General features: G+C 41.9%; 1 protein-coding gene across 1 annotated transcript in view; it reads left to right on the top strand.

Moving 5' to 3' along the window:
- Nucleotides 1-10,118, top strand: part of LOC136581748 (mucin-2-like) — a 176,267-nt gene extending 166,149 nt beyond the window's left edge. The window contains exons 29-33 of the mRNA XM_066582371.1: nt 2,061-2,159; nt 2,834-2,962; nt 4,934-4,979; nt 7,385-7,493; nt 9,693-10,118. Coding sequence (XP_066438468.1) covers nt 2,061-2,159; nt 2,834-2,962; nt 4,934-4,979; nt 7,385-7,493; nt 9,693-9,855 — 546 coding nt within the window. The 3' untranslated portion in view covers nt 9,856-10,118. The remainder of the gene's footprint in view (nt 1-2,060; nt 2,160-2,833; nt 2,963-4,933; nt 4,980-7,384; nt 7,494-9,692) is intronic.
- The last annotated feature ends 9,867 nt before the right edge of the window (nt 10,119-19,985 follow it).

The raw sequence follows: 19,985 nt of genomic DNA, 5'->3' as shown, positions 1-19,985 counted from the left end.
TGATTTTTGTACGTTGTCCACGCAGCACACACGTACACGGAGACCTTAGGACTGACACAGGCTGGCCAAATATAATTTTTGGTCCTTTTTAGCAAAGGGAAGGACCCACTGCGTATATTCAATGAACAATAACTGTGTTGTGGCCCTGCCTACATAATTCTGTCCCTGTAGTATCAATGGAGGGTGCAATGCTCTGCACAGACGATTTTTAGAAAAAAAAAAATGCAACACTGCTAACAGCAGCCAGCACAGTACTGCACACGGTTAAATTTGGCCCTAGAAAGGACCGTTGAGGTTCTTGAAGGCTACACTCACTCCTAACACTCTCCCTGCCTATACACCACTTCTGTCCCTAATGCCGGGTGCAATGCTCTGCACTGCCGATTTTGAGAAAAAAAAAAAAAAAACACTGCTAGCAGCAGCCTGCACACAGGTAGATGTGGCCCTAAGAAGGACCTTTGGGGTTCTTGAAGCCTACACTGACTCCTAACGCTCTCCCTACAGCAGCACCAGCACGATAGTACTTTCCCTCAGCTAACTCACAAGGCATGTGTGGCGAGCCGCGGGAGGGGCCGACTTTTATACTCGGGTGACATCTGATCGCCCCAGCCACTCACAGCAGGGGGGTGGTATAGGGCTTGAACGTCACAGGGGGAAGTTGTAATGCCTTCCCTGTCTTTCAATTGGCCAGAAAAGCGCGCTAACGTCTCAGAGAGGAAACTGAAAGTAACCGGAACACCGCGTGGTACTCGTTACGAGTAACGAGCATCCCGAACACCCTAATATTCGCACGAATATCAAGCTCGGACGAGTACGTTCGCTCATCTCTAGTTACAATGAGACGAAATCACGCCCATGTGAAGAAGTCCTAAGGGCTCATGCTTCTTGTTCCTCTATGTCTGTCTGGATTTTTCAATAAAGAGAAAGTTTTTTTACCGGATGTTGGACTTACTCCGTTTTCCTGTGCTTTGAAAACAATAGATTCTATTCTCTACGGAACGCGTGCACATATTTTGCAAATGCAAACGCAGAGTTTTTTAACTCATATAAATTAAAGAGTAATGTAGTTGTATTTGAGGCCCATTCACATGGGTGTATTTACGTTCCGTATTATGTGCATATGTTTTTACAAGTGTAATACGGAGTACTAACTCCTCATTGATTTGAATTGGAGTTTCAGACGCGCGTGAAAAAAATGCAGCATATTCTATTTTGGATTTGTGTCATCATTAACGGTGGCTTCACATTGGCGCTAGCGCAATTGCGCATGTCTTAGCACACCCTTTTTTGCGTTATGAATGAGGCCTTTTTGTGCATGCATCAGTGTATTTTACCTATACTTTTTCTGCCTGCAGTGCATGTTCGTTTGTGAGCGGCAAACGAACGCACTGATTGAAATCGCTAATTAGTTCTAAATGCGTTCTTCTTCTAGCTGAATTACGCAGTGTTTAACGCATTTCCTTGCGTATTCCATGTTTATTTGCGAACCCCTATTGACTTCTATGGGGACCTTCAGTGCTGAAATACACAGAGAGATAGAGCAGGTTCTCTCTTTTTTTGTGCAGCTGAAATGCGCACACAAAATACACGTCTGTGAATGAACCACATGCAGCCCAAATACGTTTCACAATATAAATAAATAAATATTGCTATTTGTATAGCGCCAACTTATTCCTTAGCGCTTTCAGGTAATTTATTTTATTACCACCACCAAGCTGGGTACTCATTTTACCAACCTCAGAAGGATGGAAGGTTGAGTTAGCCTTGAGCAACCTTCAGGTCGTGAGTGAGAGCTTAGGACTGCATTTCCGCTGCCTTAACGAGGCTCTATATTTAATGTCTATTATGTATGTATTTTATGCACATTTTTTTTAATTTTATTTCTAGCTAATGCAGTTCCAGTCTTCGGATTTTTCCTGATTCTATTGCAGAATATTAGCCATAAGTCTGATTTTCTTGTATGCTCACTTACAGTATTTCTCATAGGTATCAGCAACGTCAATAATTTATTTATTTGTAAACTCCACGTCTGTGTAACCAAGTTGTACTTTCTCCTGTAGGGCTTTATCTATAAAAAATCTACAGAGGACTGCTGTGGAAAGTGTGTTCAGGTGGCTTGTGTCATTACAGCTCCTGATGGATCCACTCTTTTATTAAAGGTATTAAGTTATCAAAGATAAATAAACACTGATTAATACTGTTTCTGCTTTCCTGGTTAAATACTTTTTATAGTAGAATTCTACTCAAATAGGAATTTGTACCTGAGAAAATTTTCGTAGACTCTGGACAATCCCTACATTATCCTCCAACCACTTCGATGTTTGCATGATAGTTTTACATTGAATGATTAATTATTTAGCACCCTGCAACCTGTGTTGTTCGAAGAGTTCCACATTTGACTCAATCACTTATGGAACATTTGGGGACATTCATAAAATATTTTACACCAGTTTCTAACATAAAAAAGTTGCACATTTTTATGAAAGTGGGAATTTGCATAAACATTTGCAACTTATATTGCTATCTGCGCTATCGTCTGAGGGACCTTTCACATGGGACAGAATATTCTGTAACAGTGTTGTGGAATATGCCGCTCCTGAATTCCGCAGCAAAATTGGCACTGCCAACTGCGGATTGTGATGTAGAATTGCTGACAGGATACTGTTGTTTTCAATTCTGCACCAAATTCTGCAAATTAGCAGTGCAAATTATGGGGCCGAATATTCTGCAGGAGGACATATTTCGCAGCTCATTCTACTCAACTTACCCCAACATTGCTGTTTGGTGTCCTATAAAAGCTTTACTTTATAATTATTTGCATTCCTAATTTCAGGCTAATCAGTCGAAATTCCTACCGAATGATAACTGTACACAGTATACTTGTGAATGCATTGGAGAAAACTTTATAACTTCATCACAAAAAAAAGTTTGCCCTGCGAGAACTGAGGAGGACTGTACGTCTGTGAGTTGTGTCTATAATTTATCTCTATATATAGGATAATGAGAATATAATAATCTTTATTTGTATAACGCCAACTTATTTAGCAGCACTTTCAAGGCATATAGGGAACACAAATAGTACAAAAACTAGTGAAATTAGTAAAGTTACATGTGGTATTCAATTGTTTGGAAACAAAGCAGGTGGGGGTGATACAGAAGGTACAGGGACAGGCGGGGGAGCAAGGGGGAACACAGCAATGCGACGATAACATGTGATATACAGTTTTTAGGACATAAATGGAGTGTGGGTAGAACAGGAAGTGCGGGGCTGGAAATTGGAAAACTAGGCAAAACTGGAAAACTGCAGGGAGGGGCAGGGGGCATATTGTGGGGGTGTGGGACTAGATCAGGAGGCTTGGTATGCTTCTTTGAAGAGGTGTGTCTTTAAGGCACGTCTGAAGTTCTGTGCGTCCAGGACTGTCCAGATGTTTTGGGGTAGAGCGTTTGGGGTAGAATCAATCAAACAACTCATGTGTTATACTTAGCCAGGTGCACACATAGCGAAATATTACAATATACAATGTAGTAGAAAATGATGATTAATTAGCCTAAAATGTCTATTAATTTGTATAAACTAGATGTATTACACAGCTATAGTGATTTAACTCTGCAGAGACTGGTAGCAGCATCATTCAATATGATAATTGCTAGACAATGGCATGATGAAAGAATGTGTGCTACATTATCAGTCCAACATGAGTTCAGTAGATTCCGTATGTGTTGAGAATGCAGTCTCTGTAGAGTTAAATTACATTTAAGTGGAAATTACACATTGGGTGTCTCTCCTGCCCACCCCCTTCTCAACTTCTGGAACAAAGAAAGAAGTCTTTCGGCTGTCGGCGGGGGGCAGGGAGCGGCGGGGGAGAGCGGGGAGGAACGGCGGGGAGATCTCTCTCTCCCTCTCTTTCCCCCGCTCCCCCCTGCTCACCGCCGCAACTCACCCGCATCGGCAGCCGAATCTTTAGAGACGAGCGGGCAGGTACTCGCATAAGGCACTACTCGCTTGAGTAGTTTGCTTAGCGAGTATGCTCGCTCATCTCTGGTAGCGTTTGAATAGTCAACCCCCCCCCCCAAAAAAATGCTGGCTCATGCACAAATACACTCCGTAGCGGCAAGGGTATTGGCGCACGTTCCAGTCTGCAGTGACCCTTATATGTAGATTTTCTTGTGGATTTTGGTGCAGATTTAGTCACAGATCTCATCCATTGTGTTGGGATAAATGTGGTCAGTAGCAAAAATCCACATAATTTCTGCAACCTATAAGATATGCTGTTAAGTTGAAAATCCACAGCATGTATAGGATTCGCTGTGGATTTCTCATGCTAAAAGTAATTGACGTTGTTTAAAACAACATTCACTTTCATTGTACCTTGCTTTTTTGCAAATTTTTGTGCAGATTCAGCAATAAAAACAAATCTGCTGCATGCTTATCAAAATACCTAAAGAGTCTGAAAACTGAAATAAAAAGATAAAATAATTTACCTAACAATACAGAAATAAAGTTATATTTGACATTTAATGTTCTTTTCCAATCAGACATTCTAAGTCCCAATAGTAGGCTACATTCATATGCCATTCGGCTCTGTCCAGCTTTCCCATCTGGGGACTCCAAAAACAGCATTCAGATGGAATCCTGGAAGGTTTTATAGATCAAGGCTTCAAGCTTTAGCCTCCGTTTCATCAGGTTTCCTTTCGTTTCCGACATTATGACTGGACAAAAGAGCATAGCCAACTAAACTATTCGGTCCAGCCAAAAAGCTGTAAATGAACAGAAACCTGATGAAACAGGGACCTTTTTAGCAATGACTGCCTATAAAGTCTTCCAGGGTTTTGTCTTCATGCGGTTTTCGGCATGTCAGATGGAATCTCCATATTGGATGGCTCAACGGGAAGCATGTGAATGTAGTCTTAATATAAAAGTTATGTTTTACAGGATTTGCTTCAGACAACGCCTGATGGTTGCTGTACTGTCTGTACAGGTAAGAATTTGCCAGGTTTACTCGACTGCAAAGCTCAATAAACATTGGTATCAATTAAACAAACACACTGGAAAAATATCTGAAAGCTAGTCTATTAGTCCTTTTAGACTGGCTGATTCTTGTTTCAAGAACAAGTGGCGTCACCGCTAGCTCGTTGGCTCTCGTGTAGCCTGTTTAAACAGCCAAACACATTGTTGGCTCATTCAAAGGAGCATCGTTTTATATCATTCAATCGTTCAAATTTGCTGTGTAAGTGAATGTGAGAAACTGAATGATGTTTAAACTGAACGATAAGTGAATAAGCCAACAATGGTTCTTATGCCTGCATAAAATGAAAGGCGAGTGATTCTCCTTCATCATTCAGTCTAAACACGAGCCAACAACTGAACGATCATTCACTTTTGCTCATTTGAACAATGTTTTTGAATCATAATAGTTCTATCTAAAAGCACCCTAAGCCCTGTGTACTAGTAGAACAAAGAGCAAACTTTATCACTTGATATGCCCCAACTAATCTCTATGCAGCATGTTACATTGCATTTAAAACAATGTCAGTATTTATGATCTTTTTGTGCCCATGATCTTCTGAGCAATCATAAAGAACATTCATGTTTACCACTGCTGCTGTGGCATTAGAACTCTAGGTACCCTTTTTGTTAGGTTTATTACCACTGCAATTTATGAACGCAGCCTATTATGGACCCATGTGGTACAGATCTGTAATACATTTGCCATAGCCTCTTATGTAATCATACTGTGACACGATTGGAGTCTCGGGTGGCAGCCTGCAAGAGCAGGCAATGTGATCAGGCAAGCCAGCAGTTGGTACACAGAGAGGGCGATGTAGTACAGAGAATTCAGCAGAGACGTAGTCAGGAATAAGCCAGCGTCCGGTACACAGAGAGGGTGATGTAGTACAGAGAATTCAGCAGAGACGTAGTCAGGAATAAGCCAGCGTCCGGTACACAGAGAGGGCAATGCAGTACAGAAGATTCTACAGAGATGTAGTCAGGAACAAGCCAGCGTCCGGTACACAGAGAGGGTGATGTAGTACAGAGAATTCAGCAGAGACGTAGTCAGGAATAAGCCAGCGTCCTGTACACAGAAAGGGCAATGCAGTACAGAAGATTAGGTAGAGGACGTAGAGGAAGTAGCTACGGTAGTTTAAAGGCTGAGGGCTTAGAGCACAATAAACACGCAAGGATGGAGTGGGGGGGCAGACTTTTATAGGCAGACTAATTAGGGAAAAAACAGGGTGGAGCCAGTTAGGGAAACACAGGAGCATGGAACTAGGGCAAGGTTTAGCATGGGAGCTATCCATAGGACTGAAAGCTCATTGGGGAGAGACATCGTCGCGTGCACACGAGTTCCCTGGTTTGAGTCCTCACACATACATACTTATGCATGCCTCCAATTTTCTATGAAATCAGGCAGAAGCAACAGGCAACATACAAGGCACTTGCAGGACAATGCCTGTAGGGACTCCATATGCTACAGTACAGGGCTTGTGCATGGGTCAATGACAAGTAAATAGACCTCTAAAGAAATTGGATATATTAATCTATACATAAGAGAGTGCATCAATGAATACCAAAGTTTCCAGCTTGAATCAACTTACAGGGGGCAATTAGATCAGCCATGCTTGATTTTACAACCAATGCCATTGTCTCATGTTTGTAATGACAGCTACTACCACCCAACAGTTGTCTCAAGTGTATGACTTTATCCTTTTAATTCATAGCTAAATGTCTCATATTAAATCAAGATATAGTATGTTTTCCATTCTAGAGCTAAGCACCATTTACACGCAAAGATGATCGCTCAAAATTTGTTCAAAAGATAAGGAGAATGACAGTTTTAAGCAATCATTTTGCATAAAGTACTAATGGGCAACAATGCCAATTAGTACTTTATCAGCTCCATATGCAAATGAGCCTCCAGAGCTGTCGCAGAAGTCAGCAGGAGGTCTGAGCTCTGTAATTATCTCTATTGTTCAGCCATGGGCTGCTAAGAGAAAGCAATGTAATCTCTGGCTCTGGTGTAGATAACAGCCTGCGGGCTGTTTTCAGCCATGAACTGCACAGAGGATACAATGTTATCTTATGCTCCCAGCGTGCGGTCTGAATAATGGTTTTTATGCTGAACTAAAAATCATCATTCAAACGAAAAGGGCACAATGGTAGCACTTACACACACCGATTATCACTCAAAAGCCATTGTTTTAACAAATTTTGAGTAATAATTGTTGTGTGTAAAATGGCCTTTACTGCTACATACATTGATTGACAAATTTAATTTACATAATTCATGTTTTAGCTCTTTAGTTATTTAAATTTATTCTGCAGTGCACAAAGTCATATGAATTTTGTTATTGTTAAATTCACAATTTTCTTTCTATATTTCAGCTCCAAAAAAATGTATGTTACAGAAAGTTACAACTCAGATTTCTCAGAAAGGCTGTTCAGCTAAGGTCACTTTAGCATACTGTGAAGGATGGTGTCTAAGTTACAGAAGGTAAGTAGTAATTTAGAAGTTTCATAGAAAGTAAAAGATTTTTCTTCACTGTATAATATTGTCATTTACACTATAAGGCCTCGGTCACACGGGCGTTTTTTCCCGCGATTTGCGGATCGCATGACGGATGCGCATCCGCAAATCGCGTGACCGTGGCCGAAAAATCGCCCGAAAAATCTGCTCCTAGCCGCGTTTCATTAGAAATGGGCCGGAGCAGTGCAGCGCTGTCCAGTGCATTGAATTCAATGGAGCCGGCAATACAGTCGGCTCCATTGAAAGCAATGGGCTGCGGGCGATCTCATGATGAATTTTTGGGAAGGGCTTAAAAATATAAGCCCTTCCCTGAAAATCATCCAGAAATGTGTAAAAAGTAAAAAAAATATATACTCACCTTGTCCCGGCAGACGAAGTTCAGCCGCGGCCGGCCGGCAGTTCTCCTGAACTGCTCTTAGTAGTATTCAGCAGCCGGGGATTTAAAATCCCCGCCTGCTGAATGAGCTGCCTCTGATTGGTCACAGCCCTCACCAATCAGAGGCAGCACTCACTCACCCATTCATGAATTCATATATTTTTAAGCCCTTCCTGAAAATTCATCGTGAGATCGCCCGCAGCCCATTGCTTTCAATGGAGCCGGCTGTATTGCCGGCTCCATTGAGTTCAATGGGCAAACATCATTCTTCTCTGCCACAGCTGTTACATTACAAAACTAATGGCATTTTTAGATTTCACAAGAAGTTTAAATCTAAGGGCTCCCACCCACTAGCATTATTTTACTGCGAAATTCGCAGCGTTTTTTTTTTTCTGCAGGGGTCTTTGGGCTATGGGAGTTGTAAAGCTAAAATCGCGATTGCGCAAAATCGCGATTTTAGCTTTACAAGTCCCATAGACCCCCTGTAGAAAAAAAAAAACGTGCGAATTTCGCAGTGAAAAAAAACACTAGTGGGTGGGAGCCCTAAGAGTGAGATGCAAAGCAGGCAGATCTGGCAGTACTGAAAAGCAATACAAAGTTATTGTACAGACTATTTAATGTGAATGAGGGTGTCCAGAATTTTCTGTGATGGCAGGTATCAGGGAAAACAATTATCAGGCATATTGAGTTTCAGCATGCCCGATCCATTACTTCTCCAGGAAGATAAGCCACTGACAGAGGTTTCTGGCAGTGGTTTTCTCCCCTCTCCTATTTCTACTGCTGGAAAAGGGATGCTGGTAACCTGGATACAGGATAACTGTTGTTGGGATACACGTTATGAAGCCACAATGGCTTCTTCGTCAGGCCACTAACAAATACAAACTAATCAAAGACATTTAAATATAGGCAGGAGATAGCCGGAATCCTATGTCATGGTAGCAGCCGCCAAGCCCTGAACAAAAATGTTAATTAATACAAAGAAACTTTCCTAAAGTGAAAAAAGTGATATTATAGCAGAGAAGTAAAATAAATTAATGAAAAAGTAAATAAGTTAAAATAATGAAATAAACTGGTAAAATGGACAGATAAATTCAATAATAATTATTAATCAAACAGTGATAAACAGATAAGATGCAAAAATGAATAAAAGCACTAGAATGACCAAATAGATACAAAAAGAAAAGAAAAAAATGTTTAAAAAAAATGACGACTAAAGTGTTTCAACCAATTCATCTAGCCCAATAGGAAACCGTGCATTCCTTTTATTAATCCAAGAGAATTTCCTTTGCTGTAATTTACGGAATCTATTTGGAGTATAAGGTAAAGTACCCTGGTGCAAGCACTGAGTCATGACCGACTCCTAGGTCATGACTCAGTGCTTGCACTTTGTGATGTTTTCTTTGCACACTGTTTTTTTGCGGGGTGGTTTGCCGTTGCCTTCTCCAGTCATCTTTACCCCCCAGAAAGCTGGGTACTCATTTTACTGAGCTTGGAAGGATGGAAGGCTTGAGCCAGCTACCTAATTCAAGCCAGCTACCAGCAGGGGGTGAACCCGCAACCTTCAGGCTGTGAGCGAGAGTTTAGGATTGTATTCTGCTGCTTTAACACTCTGCGGCACACGAGGGTCTATTTGGAGTGTAGACTGGTATTTGTTGCGTTTGAGTGGCTCGTAAACGTTTGGTATCTAAGTTATGGACTGCAGAAAAATGTCTCGATACACTACGTTCTGTAAATTTGTTGACAAAACTCCCCTTTTTGTTAAATGCTAATTGTGTTTTTTTTCTGTACAGATTCTCTGAGACGTCACTTCAAATGGCAGGAAAATGTGAATGTTGTATGGAAACAAAACTTGCAAAATTACAAGTTACATTGTTGTGTCCCTGGGGCAAAAGCATTCTAATTGATGTATATTCTCCCACCAGCTGTGCTTGCTCACCCGTAACTTGCGTATGATAGGTTTTTCCTCAACCTTTTACACTTTCAGACAATCTCCTTGTCACCAAGATATATGGCTTTCTAAAATATCGACCTTCCTATAGAACTATTTGTAGTTCATTATTACAAAAGTTATCAGTAACTCCTCCTGTCTTTGTTTTTCTATTGTACTGATATATTTCAGATAGAAAAGATTAAGTGAAATGGTTCTTGCACTTCCTGTTTGTTCAATTATGCACACCTATTACATGTTTCTTCCTGCTAACAATATAAGGTATATGTGAGCATCTTAAATTATTCTTGAAGACATAGAATATAATATTCAAGGATGCCATCTGAATTATTGCATGAAATAAAACGTAACATCTCCTCGAACATCGTGTGTTTTCACTATTATTTATGGGATACAATGTACTTCAAGAGTGAATATTTTAGAATGTACACTTATTTTGCAAGAGCATAGTTTTATAGTGACACTTGTAAACAAGGAGGTAAACAATGTGGGAGAGTTCATCAGCCAAAAATTGTGTCTATAAATTTAGAATTCTAAGGGTCTGTTCACACTACATTCAGGCCTCTATCCTCAGGTCCACAGAGTTCCTTCTAGCTCACTGCTAATAGCAGCCAGATAGAAACCTGGACAGAACCATATCCTTTTATTACTCAAACGGAGAACAGTAAAAACACAGTAACAATACCCCAGCCATTCATATCAGCTCTCTACAGCTATGTCCTTCACTGTCTCTGTGTTGTACTCCCTGGCCTGCTTCACAACTTGCCTATGCATGCTGCTGTCATTCCCCTTCTTCCCAGATGCTAGCTCCACCCAGATGGGTTGGCTAGCCATTTAACGATCTTTATAAAATAGTAACTATAGTCAAATTATATTATATGCCTCTACTCAGCAAGAGTGCTCCTTTTGTATTCCCACATAATAACAGTGTCCTTTGTGCCTCCGCTCATTAATAGTGCCCTCTTTATGGGCCCACACAGTAAGTGTCTCTATTTGCCCCTTCAGGGTCGTAGTGCCGTCTTTGAGTCCCCATAGAGTAATAGTGCCCTCCTTGATCCCGCATACAGTTATAGTGCCTTCTTTGTACGCCCACATAATAATACTGCCCACTTTGTACCCACATACAGTAATAGTTCCCATTTTCTGCTCCAATACAGTAATAATGCCTCCTTATTGCCTACATACAGTAATACTGTCCCCAATCCCCAATATGCTCCCACACAGTAATGGTGCCCCTTTTTTGCCCCCGTAAACCAACAGTGCACCCATACAGTAATTTATAAACATCTGGATTCTCTTCTTACTGCCTGTTGCCCAGTGCAGGTGGCCCAATGCAGCGATCACACTGCTCAAGCCACCCAGGAGCTAGGCATCTCTTGTGCTCCTGAGTCATGACCAAAGTACGTGGCGGGGTAGGGAATCAATAGCGCTGCCCACTGCCTTAATTTGAGTCTTCTTCCTCAGTATGCAGATCCAGTTAAAAGCCATGCTCTCCCATGGATCCAAATGGGGCCATTTTTCTTCTGGGCCTGTTTGTAAGCTCTCCACTTGCGACTGTGATTGTTGCACCTCTGGAGAAGACTAAAACAGAAATAAGGAGCAATGCAGAATTACATAGTTCACAACTTTTATGGTTTTCAAAGAGGAACACTTTTAGTTATTTGTGTAAAACATCCACTTATTCAAGCATATCTATATAATTGAATAGTTTTTAACTTAAACATTAGCACAAAAACCATTTGAATAGCCATTTTTTAAGGTTAAATCATCAAATAATATACAAGTTTGCAGCTAATAAGTAGTTACCAGGCAAATGCTTTCTGGAGCAAAACAAATTTGTTAAAGCAACTCTCCAGTTTCAGGACAAAATTCTGTTCTGGGACCGAAGAGGATAGGGGGTATAATGCAGCACCTCTATTAATTTCAATGGGGCAGACAGAGATAGTCGATCACTGTGCTTGACTATTTCTGTTAGCCCATTGAAATGAATGGAATGGCACCACTGCATTGATTTCAGTCGACTAACAAAAATATTTGAGCACCGCATCAGCTATCTGTCCACATTATTGAGAGGAATGGAGCCACTGCTGCGCATGCATGTCCAGTGGTTACATTCCCCATTACACTACAAAAATGGGAACATTAATCTCAAACTGGGAAATAAGGAGGACACAGGTCTCCAATTATTGGGATCAGTGGGTGTCCCAGTAGTTGGAATCCCACTGATCTATCAGTTATCATCCAGTAGATGGGTGAAAACTGAAAACAAATGCCTCATTATTGGAATATCCCTTTAAGGGTAACGTAAAATCTTTGCTTTTGCCAATGACAGTTTTAGACAAAGTTTGGCCCTGGGAAAAAAATAAATGTGGAACCCCAAATTCCAAAATAGTGTAGTAGTCATGTTCAGTCTACTTGGCACAGTTGAAACAAATATCATCGTGTTTTTTCCCAGTTCTCAGCCTCCACGCCAAACTAGACTGAGTTTAAAAAATTACCAAATCCTAGTCTCCATACCAGCCTGTGCTGCTCTGCAAGTACCTGCAAATTCAATAGACAGCAGGCAGACAGCTCCTGTGGCTTCTCCCACCCTGGCACAGCGGAACAGTGTCCTCCTCAGACTCCTAATATGATTTCCACATCACATGCTTCCTAACAAGGACTGAATAAGGCTACCATAAACACCGTATGAAGATAGTGGGTCTCACACCAGTCTAAAGTTTTACCAATAAATAAGTACCAGAACCAAGATCAAAACATAGATACAACACCAGAACCAAGCTTACTGTTGTTGACAGATAAAGATCTGTGTGATTGCCTTACATTGCAACCTCAAATTATCTTCAGGAGAGGACGCAACACTCGGGACCATCAGTAGGTCACGTACTTGGTTAGATATATCACTTAAACCAGACACCTACAAGTGTGGGGGGTGTAAAGCATTAAAATTCATTAATAAAAGTACGGAATTCAGGAGCGCAAAAATGGGCAACATCTACACTAATCACGACTTCATTAACTGTCGTAGCGTCTTTGTGGTTTATATGGGTACATGCACCTGCCCATACAACTATGTAGGGAAGACCATTAGGGAACAGTGGAGACAAATTTTGGAACAAGTGAGCAATGATAAACGAGAGGCTGATACCCCCATTGCCAAACATGTTCGGGAGGTTCATCACAGCGACCCGTCCGTAATCTCATTCCAGGGGTTGGACCTATTAAAATCTGACGGTAGAGGAGGGGACCTCAATAAGAGAGTACTTCAGAAAGAAGCGGAATGGTTATTTTGCTGTCACCCTCATGGTCTCAATGAGTTGCCGTCTCTCTGCATTTATTTCAGTCATTGGATCTTATAGTTTAGTTTGCAGGAGAGGGGATGGCTAGTACTTGTGTACTCTTATCTGATACTCTCACTTAGGATACTTACCTGTTTGCTTCCTTAAATATGCCCTTTAAAGCGAAGTTTCTCTCACTCCATGGTTAAACATACTAGCTAGTTCCCCCGGAGATTTACAGATGGACAGCTATTATATTATAAAACAGCGCTTCCTATAATTGCTTAGTGGGGTGTTCCACGATCGCTTGTACTGCTACGCTCGTTGGCCTTTGTCTATAAGGCCTCATGTCCGCGTGTGGGAGCCCGTAGCAGAATCCAACCCTGGCCACAGCCGAGGACCCTGCGACCCATCCGCGCAGATCTGTCTTCTTCCGGGAGATCTGCACTGAGGATGGTCCGTATGGCGTGCCGTTAGACATGCGCAGTACAGATTTTTTTTAAAATTTGCTTTCCCGCAGGATCCGCGGCCTGTCTGCAATGTCAGCTGTGGGTGGGTCGCAGATCAGATGGCTTCCATTGGCCTCAATGGAAGCCGTCTGTGTGGGAACGCACTTAAATAGAGCATGCTGTGATTTGTTTTTTAAACCAAAAGGTCCCCAAAACAAATCTGCATGCTTTAATTCCAGTGTGGATGCCCATGTTTTCCTATGTGTGGCTTGAATTGCGGCAATTCAAATCTGCCCATGAACATTGCGCCTAACTTACTTGACAATGCAAGGGGTTTGACATATAGCCAGGCAATAGTGTAAATAACATGCAATAGGACCTGGCATTGCCTCGATCACACGAATGTAGAACTAAGGACTACTCCATGGTGGATTTTAGGGAAACCGTCAATCCACTATGGCCTTAATGTTATTGTGCATCATTACCATGGTAAAGTGGGCATATAGGTAAATGCAGGATAGTTTGACATGCATGGTGCAATAGGACCTGGTGTTGCCATGGTCACAGGGGTAAAGCGGCTATGATCACTTTCTGTGACACGGAGGAAGTGAGGTCAGGTTTGGGCAGATCTCCTCACTTTCTGCACACAGGGATCTGTCATCAACCGGTGACAGCAGGAGGCAATGTGGCATGTTTCTAGCGCCTGATTGGTGGTCACAGCCGAGCCCTCAGGAATGAGGGGAGGAGCTTTGAATATTTAAAGCGGGCTTCAACCCTGAGCACTGGCATTATCCTTCAGACCATCCACATACCATTTGGGTGGGATGGCACCGATCATCTGGTTTATTATTTTACTCGCAAGTATTCTGTGGCTTTTAGGCTCCTGAGGATGAGACAGATACATATCTATCAGAAACGTGTTGAGTCTGAGTGCTAATTACTTTGAACACTAATTTTCCTATTTATTTGCACTACCCCAGATTTGCAATACTGTTTTTAATTTATGGGGTTCAGGATAACCAGGTTATTTTTGGGTCAGTTACCTTGGTGCTGCCAGCCTAGACCCCCCCAAAATGCCGCTTAGTAACCTCGGGTCACCGTGGCTGTTTTACAGCATATGCTGCGTGGTAGGGAGGAGGCACTTACCGCCTTTATTGTGTACCTCCCGCATGTCTGCTGGTCCCACAACATTGCTGGGGGAAGGGGGGGGGGGAGATCTGCAGCTCTCTGTTTGCATGGTGTGCATCCAAGGACCAATTTCACAGTTGCAGATGTTGTGTAGGGTGGGGGTACTGCCTTGGAAAACGGGTGGATATTCAGTGAGAGGGGTGACAGCGACAGTGTACCTCCCACTGGTCCCCATTTTTTCAGATACGCCCATCTACACTAGGTTTTGGTAGGAACCTAAGGTTGCCTCCTGGTTTTTAGGATCCAAGCCATCGAGCCCTCTATGGTGGCATACCATCACATTAGTTGATGCCATCCATAGTTTTGTGTGATTATATAAAAGTTACGTTTTAGATCCTCTCTGTGAATCCCTTAACCTAAAGTTTTAATGAAGCTTACTGCATAGATGCAATAATGGAACAATGCATCACAGAAGGGGAAATCAAGAATTAAAAACAATCACAGAAAATGGCCGTTACTTACTGACTGAGGAGTGCATATAGATGCATCCTCCTCTCACCATGCAGGTAGCTGACTACCAAATGGAGGAGCCAATAACACCTGTGAGGGCACCGATAAAACACCCACTCACACTGCCTCCTGATAATGAGGGGGGTGGATGCTTGGTGTTCACTCCCACACATAGTGGATACAGGGTGCCAGACCATTCTGATATATGTAGTTCACCATGCAGACAAGCAACCTATTAATGATGCCATGATAATTCGTCGGGTTGCCCTGCATATATATATATATATATTAGCTCACCCGTCGTGTATTGCTGCGAAGACAGGCATACGTATATATATATATATATATATATATATATATATATATATATAGATAGAAAGATAGATAGATAGATAACAACCAGTCCCAGCGCAACTTTCATGTTACCTCAGCAGCATAATACATAAAAAAACAATCACAGCACAGCTTTCATGTTAAATCAGCGATATGATATACAACAACCAATCACAGCGCAGCTTTAATTTTACCTCAGCAGTATGATATACAACAACCAATCACAGCACAGCGTTAATTTTACCTCAGCAGTATAATATATAACAACTAATTACAGCGCAGCTTTCCTGTTTCCTCAGCAGTATAAGGGCTCATGTCCACGGGGAAAAGAAGAATTAAAATCCGCTGCGGATTTTAACTCTTCTCCCGCGCGCGGATCCGCACCCCATAGGGATGCATTGACCACCCGCGGGTAGATAAATACCCGCGGATCGTCAATAAAAGTGATTTTAAAAAAAATGGAGCATGAAAAAATCTGGACCATGCTCCATTTTCATGCGGGTCTCCCGCGGGGACGGCTCCCGCGGGCTTCTATTGAAGCCTATGGAAGCCGTCCGGATCCGCGGGACACAAAAATCACATTTTACTTACCCGCTCCGGTTCTTCTCTTCGGCGCCGCGCCATCCTCTCTCAGCCGCGGCCGGATCATTTTGCTTCGGCCCGGCGCATGCGCGGGGCACGTCACCGACGTCATCGTGCACATCCGCCGAGCCGAAGAATGAAGATCCGGCCGCAACGGGAGAAGATGACGCCGCCGCGAAGAGAAGAAACGGAGCGGATGGGAGGTGAGTTTATTGTCATTTATTCTTATTTTCAGCGCTCATGTCCGCGGGGCAGGAGGGACCCGCTGCAGATTCTACATGTAGAATCCGTAGCGGGCCCGATTTTCCCCGTGGACATGAGGCCTAAGAAATAGCAACCAATCACAGTGCAGATTTTATTCTGCCTCAGCAATATAAGAAATAGTAACCAATAACAGAGCAGCATTCATTTTACTTCAGTGGTATAATATATAGCAACCAATCACAGCACAGCTTTCATGGTACCTCAGCAGTATAAGAAATAACAACCAATCACAGTGCAGCTTTCATTTTACATCAGCAATAAAGGAAATAGGACCCAATCACAGCACAGCTTTTATGTTAACTCAGCAGTATAAGAAAGAGCAACCAATCACAGTGCAACTTTTATTTTACCTCAGCAGTATAAGAAATAGCAACCAATCACAGCGCAGGTTTCATGTTACCTGAGCGGTATAAGAAAGAGCAACTAATCACGGCACAGCTCTTATGTTCCCTCAGCAGTTTAAGGAATTGCAACCAATCACAGCGCAGCTTTCATTTAACCTCAGCAGTATAAGAAATAGCAACCAATCACAGTGCAGCTTTCATTTTACCTCAGCGTTATAAGAAATAGCAACCAATCACAGCGCAGCTTTCATTTTACCTCAGCAGTATAAGAAAAAGCAACCAATCACAGCGCAACTTTCATTTAACCTCAGCAGTATAAGAAATAGCAACCAATCATAGTGCAGCTTTCATGTTACCTCAGCAGTATAAAATATAGCAACCAATCACAGCACAGCTTTAATGTTCCCTCAGCAGTATAAGAAATAGCAACCAATCACAGAGCAGCTTTCATTTTACCTCAGCAGTATAAGAAAAAGCAACCAATCACAGCGCAGCTTTCATTTTACCTCAGCAGTATAAGAAAAAGCAACCAATCACAGCGCAACTTTCATTTAACCTCAGCAGTATAAGAAATAGCAACCAATCACAGTGCAGCTTTCATGTTACCTCAGCAGTATAAAATATAGCAAACAATCACAGCATAGCTTTAATGTTCCCTCAGCAGTTTAAGAAATAGCAACCAATCACAGAGCAGCTTTCATTTTACCTCAGCAGTATAAGAAATAGCAAAAAATCACGGCGCAGGTTTCCTGTTACCTCAGCGGTATAAGAAATAGCAACCAATCACAGTGCAGCTTTTATGTTACCTTAGCAGTATAAGGAATAGCAACCAATCACAGCGCAACTTTCATGTTACCTCAGCAGTATAAGAAATAGCAACCAATGACAGCACAGCTTTAATGTTACCTCAGCAGTATAAGGAAAAACAACCAATCACAGCACAGCTTTCATGTTACCTCAGCAGTATAAGAAATAGCAACCAATCACAGCGCAGCTTTACTGTTACCTCAGCGGTATAAGGAATAGCAACCAATCACAGCGTAGCTCTCATTTAACCTCAGCAGTATAAGAAAAAACAACCGATCACAGTGCAGCTTTAATGTTACCTCAGAGGTATAAGAAATAACAACCAATCCCAGCGCAGCTTTCATGTTACCTTAGCAGTATAAGAAATAACAACCAATCACAGCGCAGCTTTCATGTTATCTTAGCAGTATAAGAATTAACAACCAATCACAGCGCAGCTTTCATGTTACCTTAGCAGTATAAGGAATAGCAACCAATCACAACGCAGCTTTCGTTTAACATCAGCAGTATAAGAAATAGCAACCAATCACAGTGCAGCTTTCATGTTACCTCAGCGGTGTAAGAAATAGCAACCAATCACAGCGCAGCTTTAATGTTCCCTCAGCAGTTTACGAAATAGCAACCAATCACAGCGCAGCTTTCATTTAACCTCAGCAGTATAAGAAATAGCAACCAATCACAGTGCAGCTTTTATGTTCCCTCAGCAGTTTAAGAAATAGCAACCAATCACAGCGCAGCTTTCATGTTACCTCAGCGGTGTAAGAAATAGCAACCAATCACAGCGCAACTTTCATTTTACCTCAGCAGTATAAGAAATAGCAAAAAATCACGGCGCAGGTTTCATGTTACCTCAGCGGTATAAGAATTAGCAACCAATCACAGCGCAGCTTTCATGTTACCTCAGCAGTATAAGAAATAGCAACCAATCACAGCGCAGCTTTCATTTTACCTCAGCAGTATAAGAAATAGCAAAAAATCACGGCGCAGGTTTCATGTTACCTCAGCGGTATAAGAATTAGCAACCAATCACAGCGCAGCTTTCATTTAACCTCAGCAGTTTAAGGAATAGCAACCAATCACAGCGCAGCTTTCATTTAACCTCAGCAGTTTAAGGAATAGCAACCAATCACAGCGCAGCTTTCATTTAACCTCAGCTGTATAAGAAATAGCAACCAATCACAGTGCAGCTTTCATGTTACCTCAGCAGTATAAAAAACAGCAACCAATCACAGCACAGCTTTCATTTTACCTCAGCAGTATAAGAAATAGCAAAAAATCACGGCGCAGGTTTCCTGTTACCTCAGCGGTATAAGAAATAGCAACCAATCACAGCGCAGCTTTTATGTTACCTCAGCAGTATAAGGAATAGCAACCAATCACAGCACAGCTTTAATGTTACCTCAGCAGTATAGGAAATAGCAACCAATCACAGCGCAGCTTTAATGTTACCTCAGCAGTATAAGAAATAACAACCAATCACAGCGCAACTTTCATGTTACCTCAGCAGTATAAGAAATAGCAACCAATCACAGCGCAGCTTTCATGTTACCTCAGCAGTATAAGAAATAGCAAAAAATCACGGCGTAGCTTTTATGTTCCCTCAGCAGTTTAAGGAATAGCAACCAATCACAGCGCAGCTTTCATTTAACCTCAGCAGTTTAAGGAATAGCAACCAATCACAGCGCAGCTCTCATTTAACCTCAGCAGTATAAGAAATAGCAACCAATCACAGTGCAGCTTTCATGTTACCTCAGCAGTATAAAAAACAGCAACCAATCACAGCGCAGCTTTAATGTTCCCTCAGCAGTATAAGAAATAGCAACCAATCACAGCGCAGCTTTCATGTTACCTCAGCAGTATAAGAAATAGCAACCAATCACAGCGCAGCTCTCATTTAACCTCAGAAGTATAATAAATAACAAGCAATCACAACGCAGCTTTAATGTTACCTCAGCGGTATAAGAAATAGCAACCAATCACAGCGCAGCTTTCATTTTACCTCAGCAGTATAAGAAATAGCAACCAATCACATCGCAGCTTTCATTTTACCTCAGCAGTATAAGAAATAGCAACCAATCACAGCGCAGCTTTCATTTTACCTCAGCAGTATAAGAAATAGCAACCAATCACATCGCAGCTTTCATTTTACCTCAGCATTCTCGATATCCAGCAATTGTCTTGCGAAACGTTCGGCGGATGCATCATTTTGTAGTTGAACACGCATCCCGTTACTCGTAATGCCTTTTGCTTTCGTGCTTGAGATGGAAATCAAACGATCTTTGTCTGGGGGGCATAACTGTCGACGACGCTCGCACGCATGCCACCTGTCGTAGGATAAATGTACTATGCCTATAATCTTCCCAGGAGTGTACTCAACAACTTCCCAAAGTTTCATGGCGATCGGATGAATGGTGTAGTAGTGCATAAAGGACAGACAGAC

This window comes from Eleutherodactylus coqui, chromosome 11 (assembly GCF_035609145.1).
Source record: "Eleutherodactylus coqui strain aEleCoq1 chromosome 11, aEleCoq1.hap1, whole genome shotgun sequence".
Classification (NCBI taxonomy): domain Eukaryota; kingdom Metazoa; phylum Chordata; class Amphibia; order Anura; family Eleutherodactylidae; genus Eleutherodactylus; species Eleutherodactylus coqui.
The sequence above is the reverse complement of the archived record's forward strand: the minus strand, read 5'-3'. Positions and strand labels throughout refer to the sequence as shown.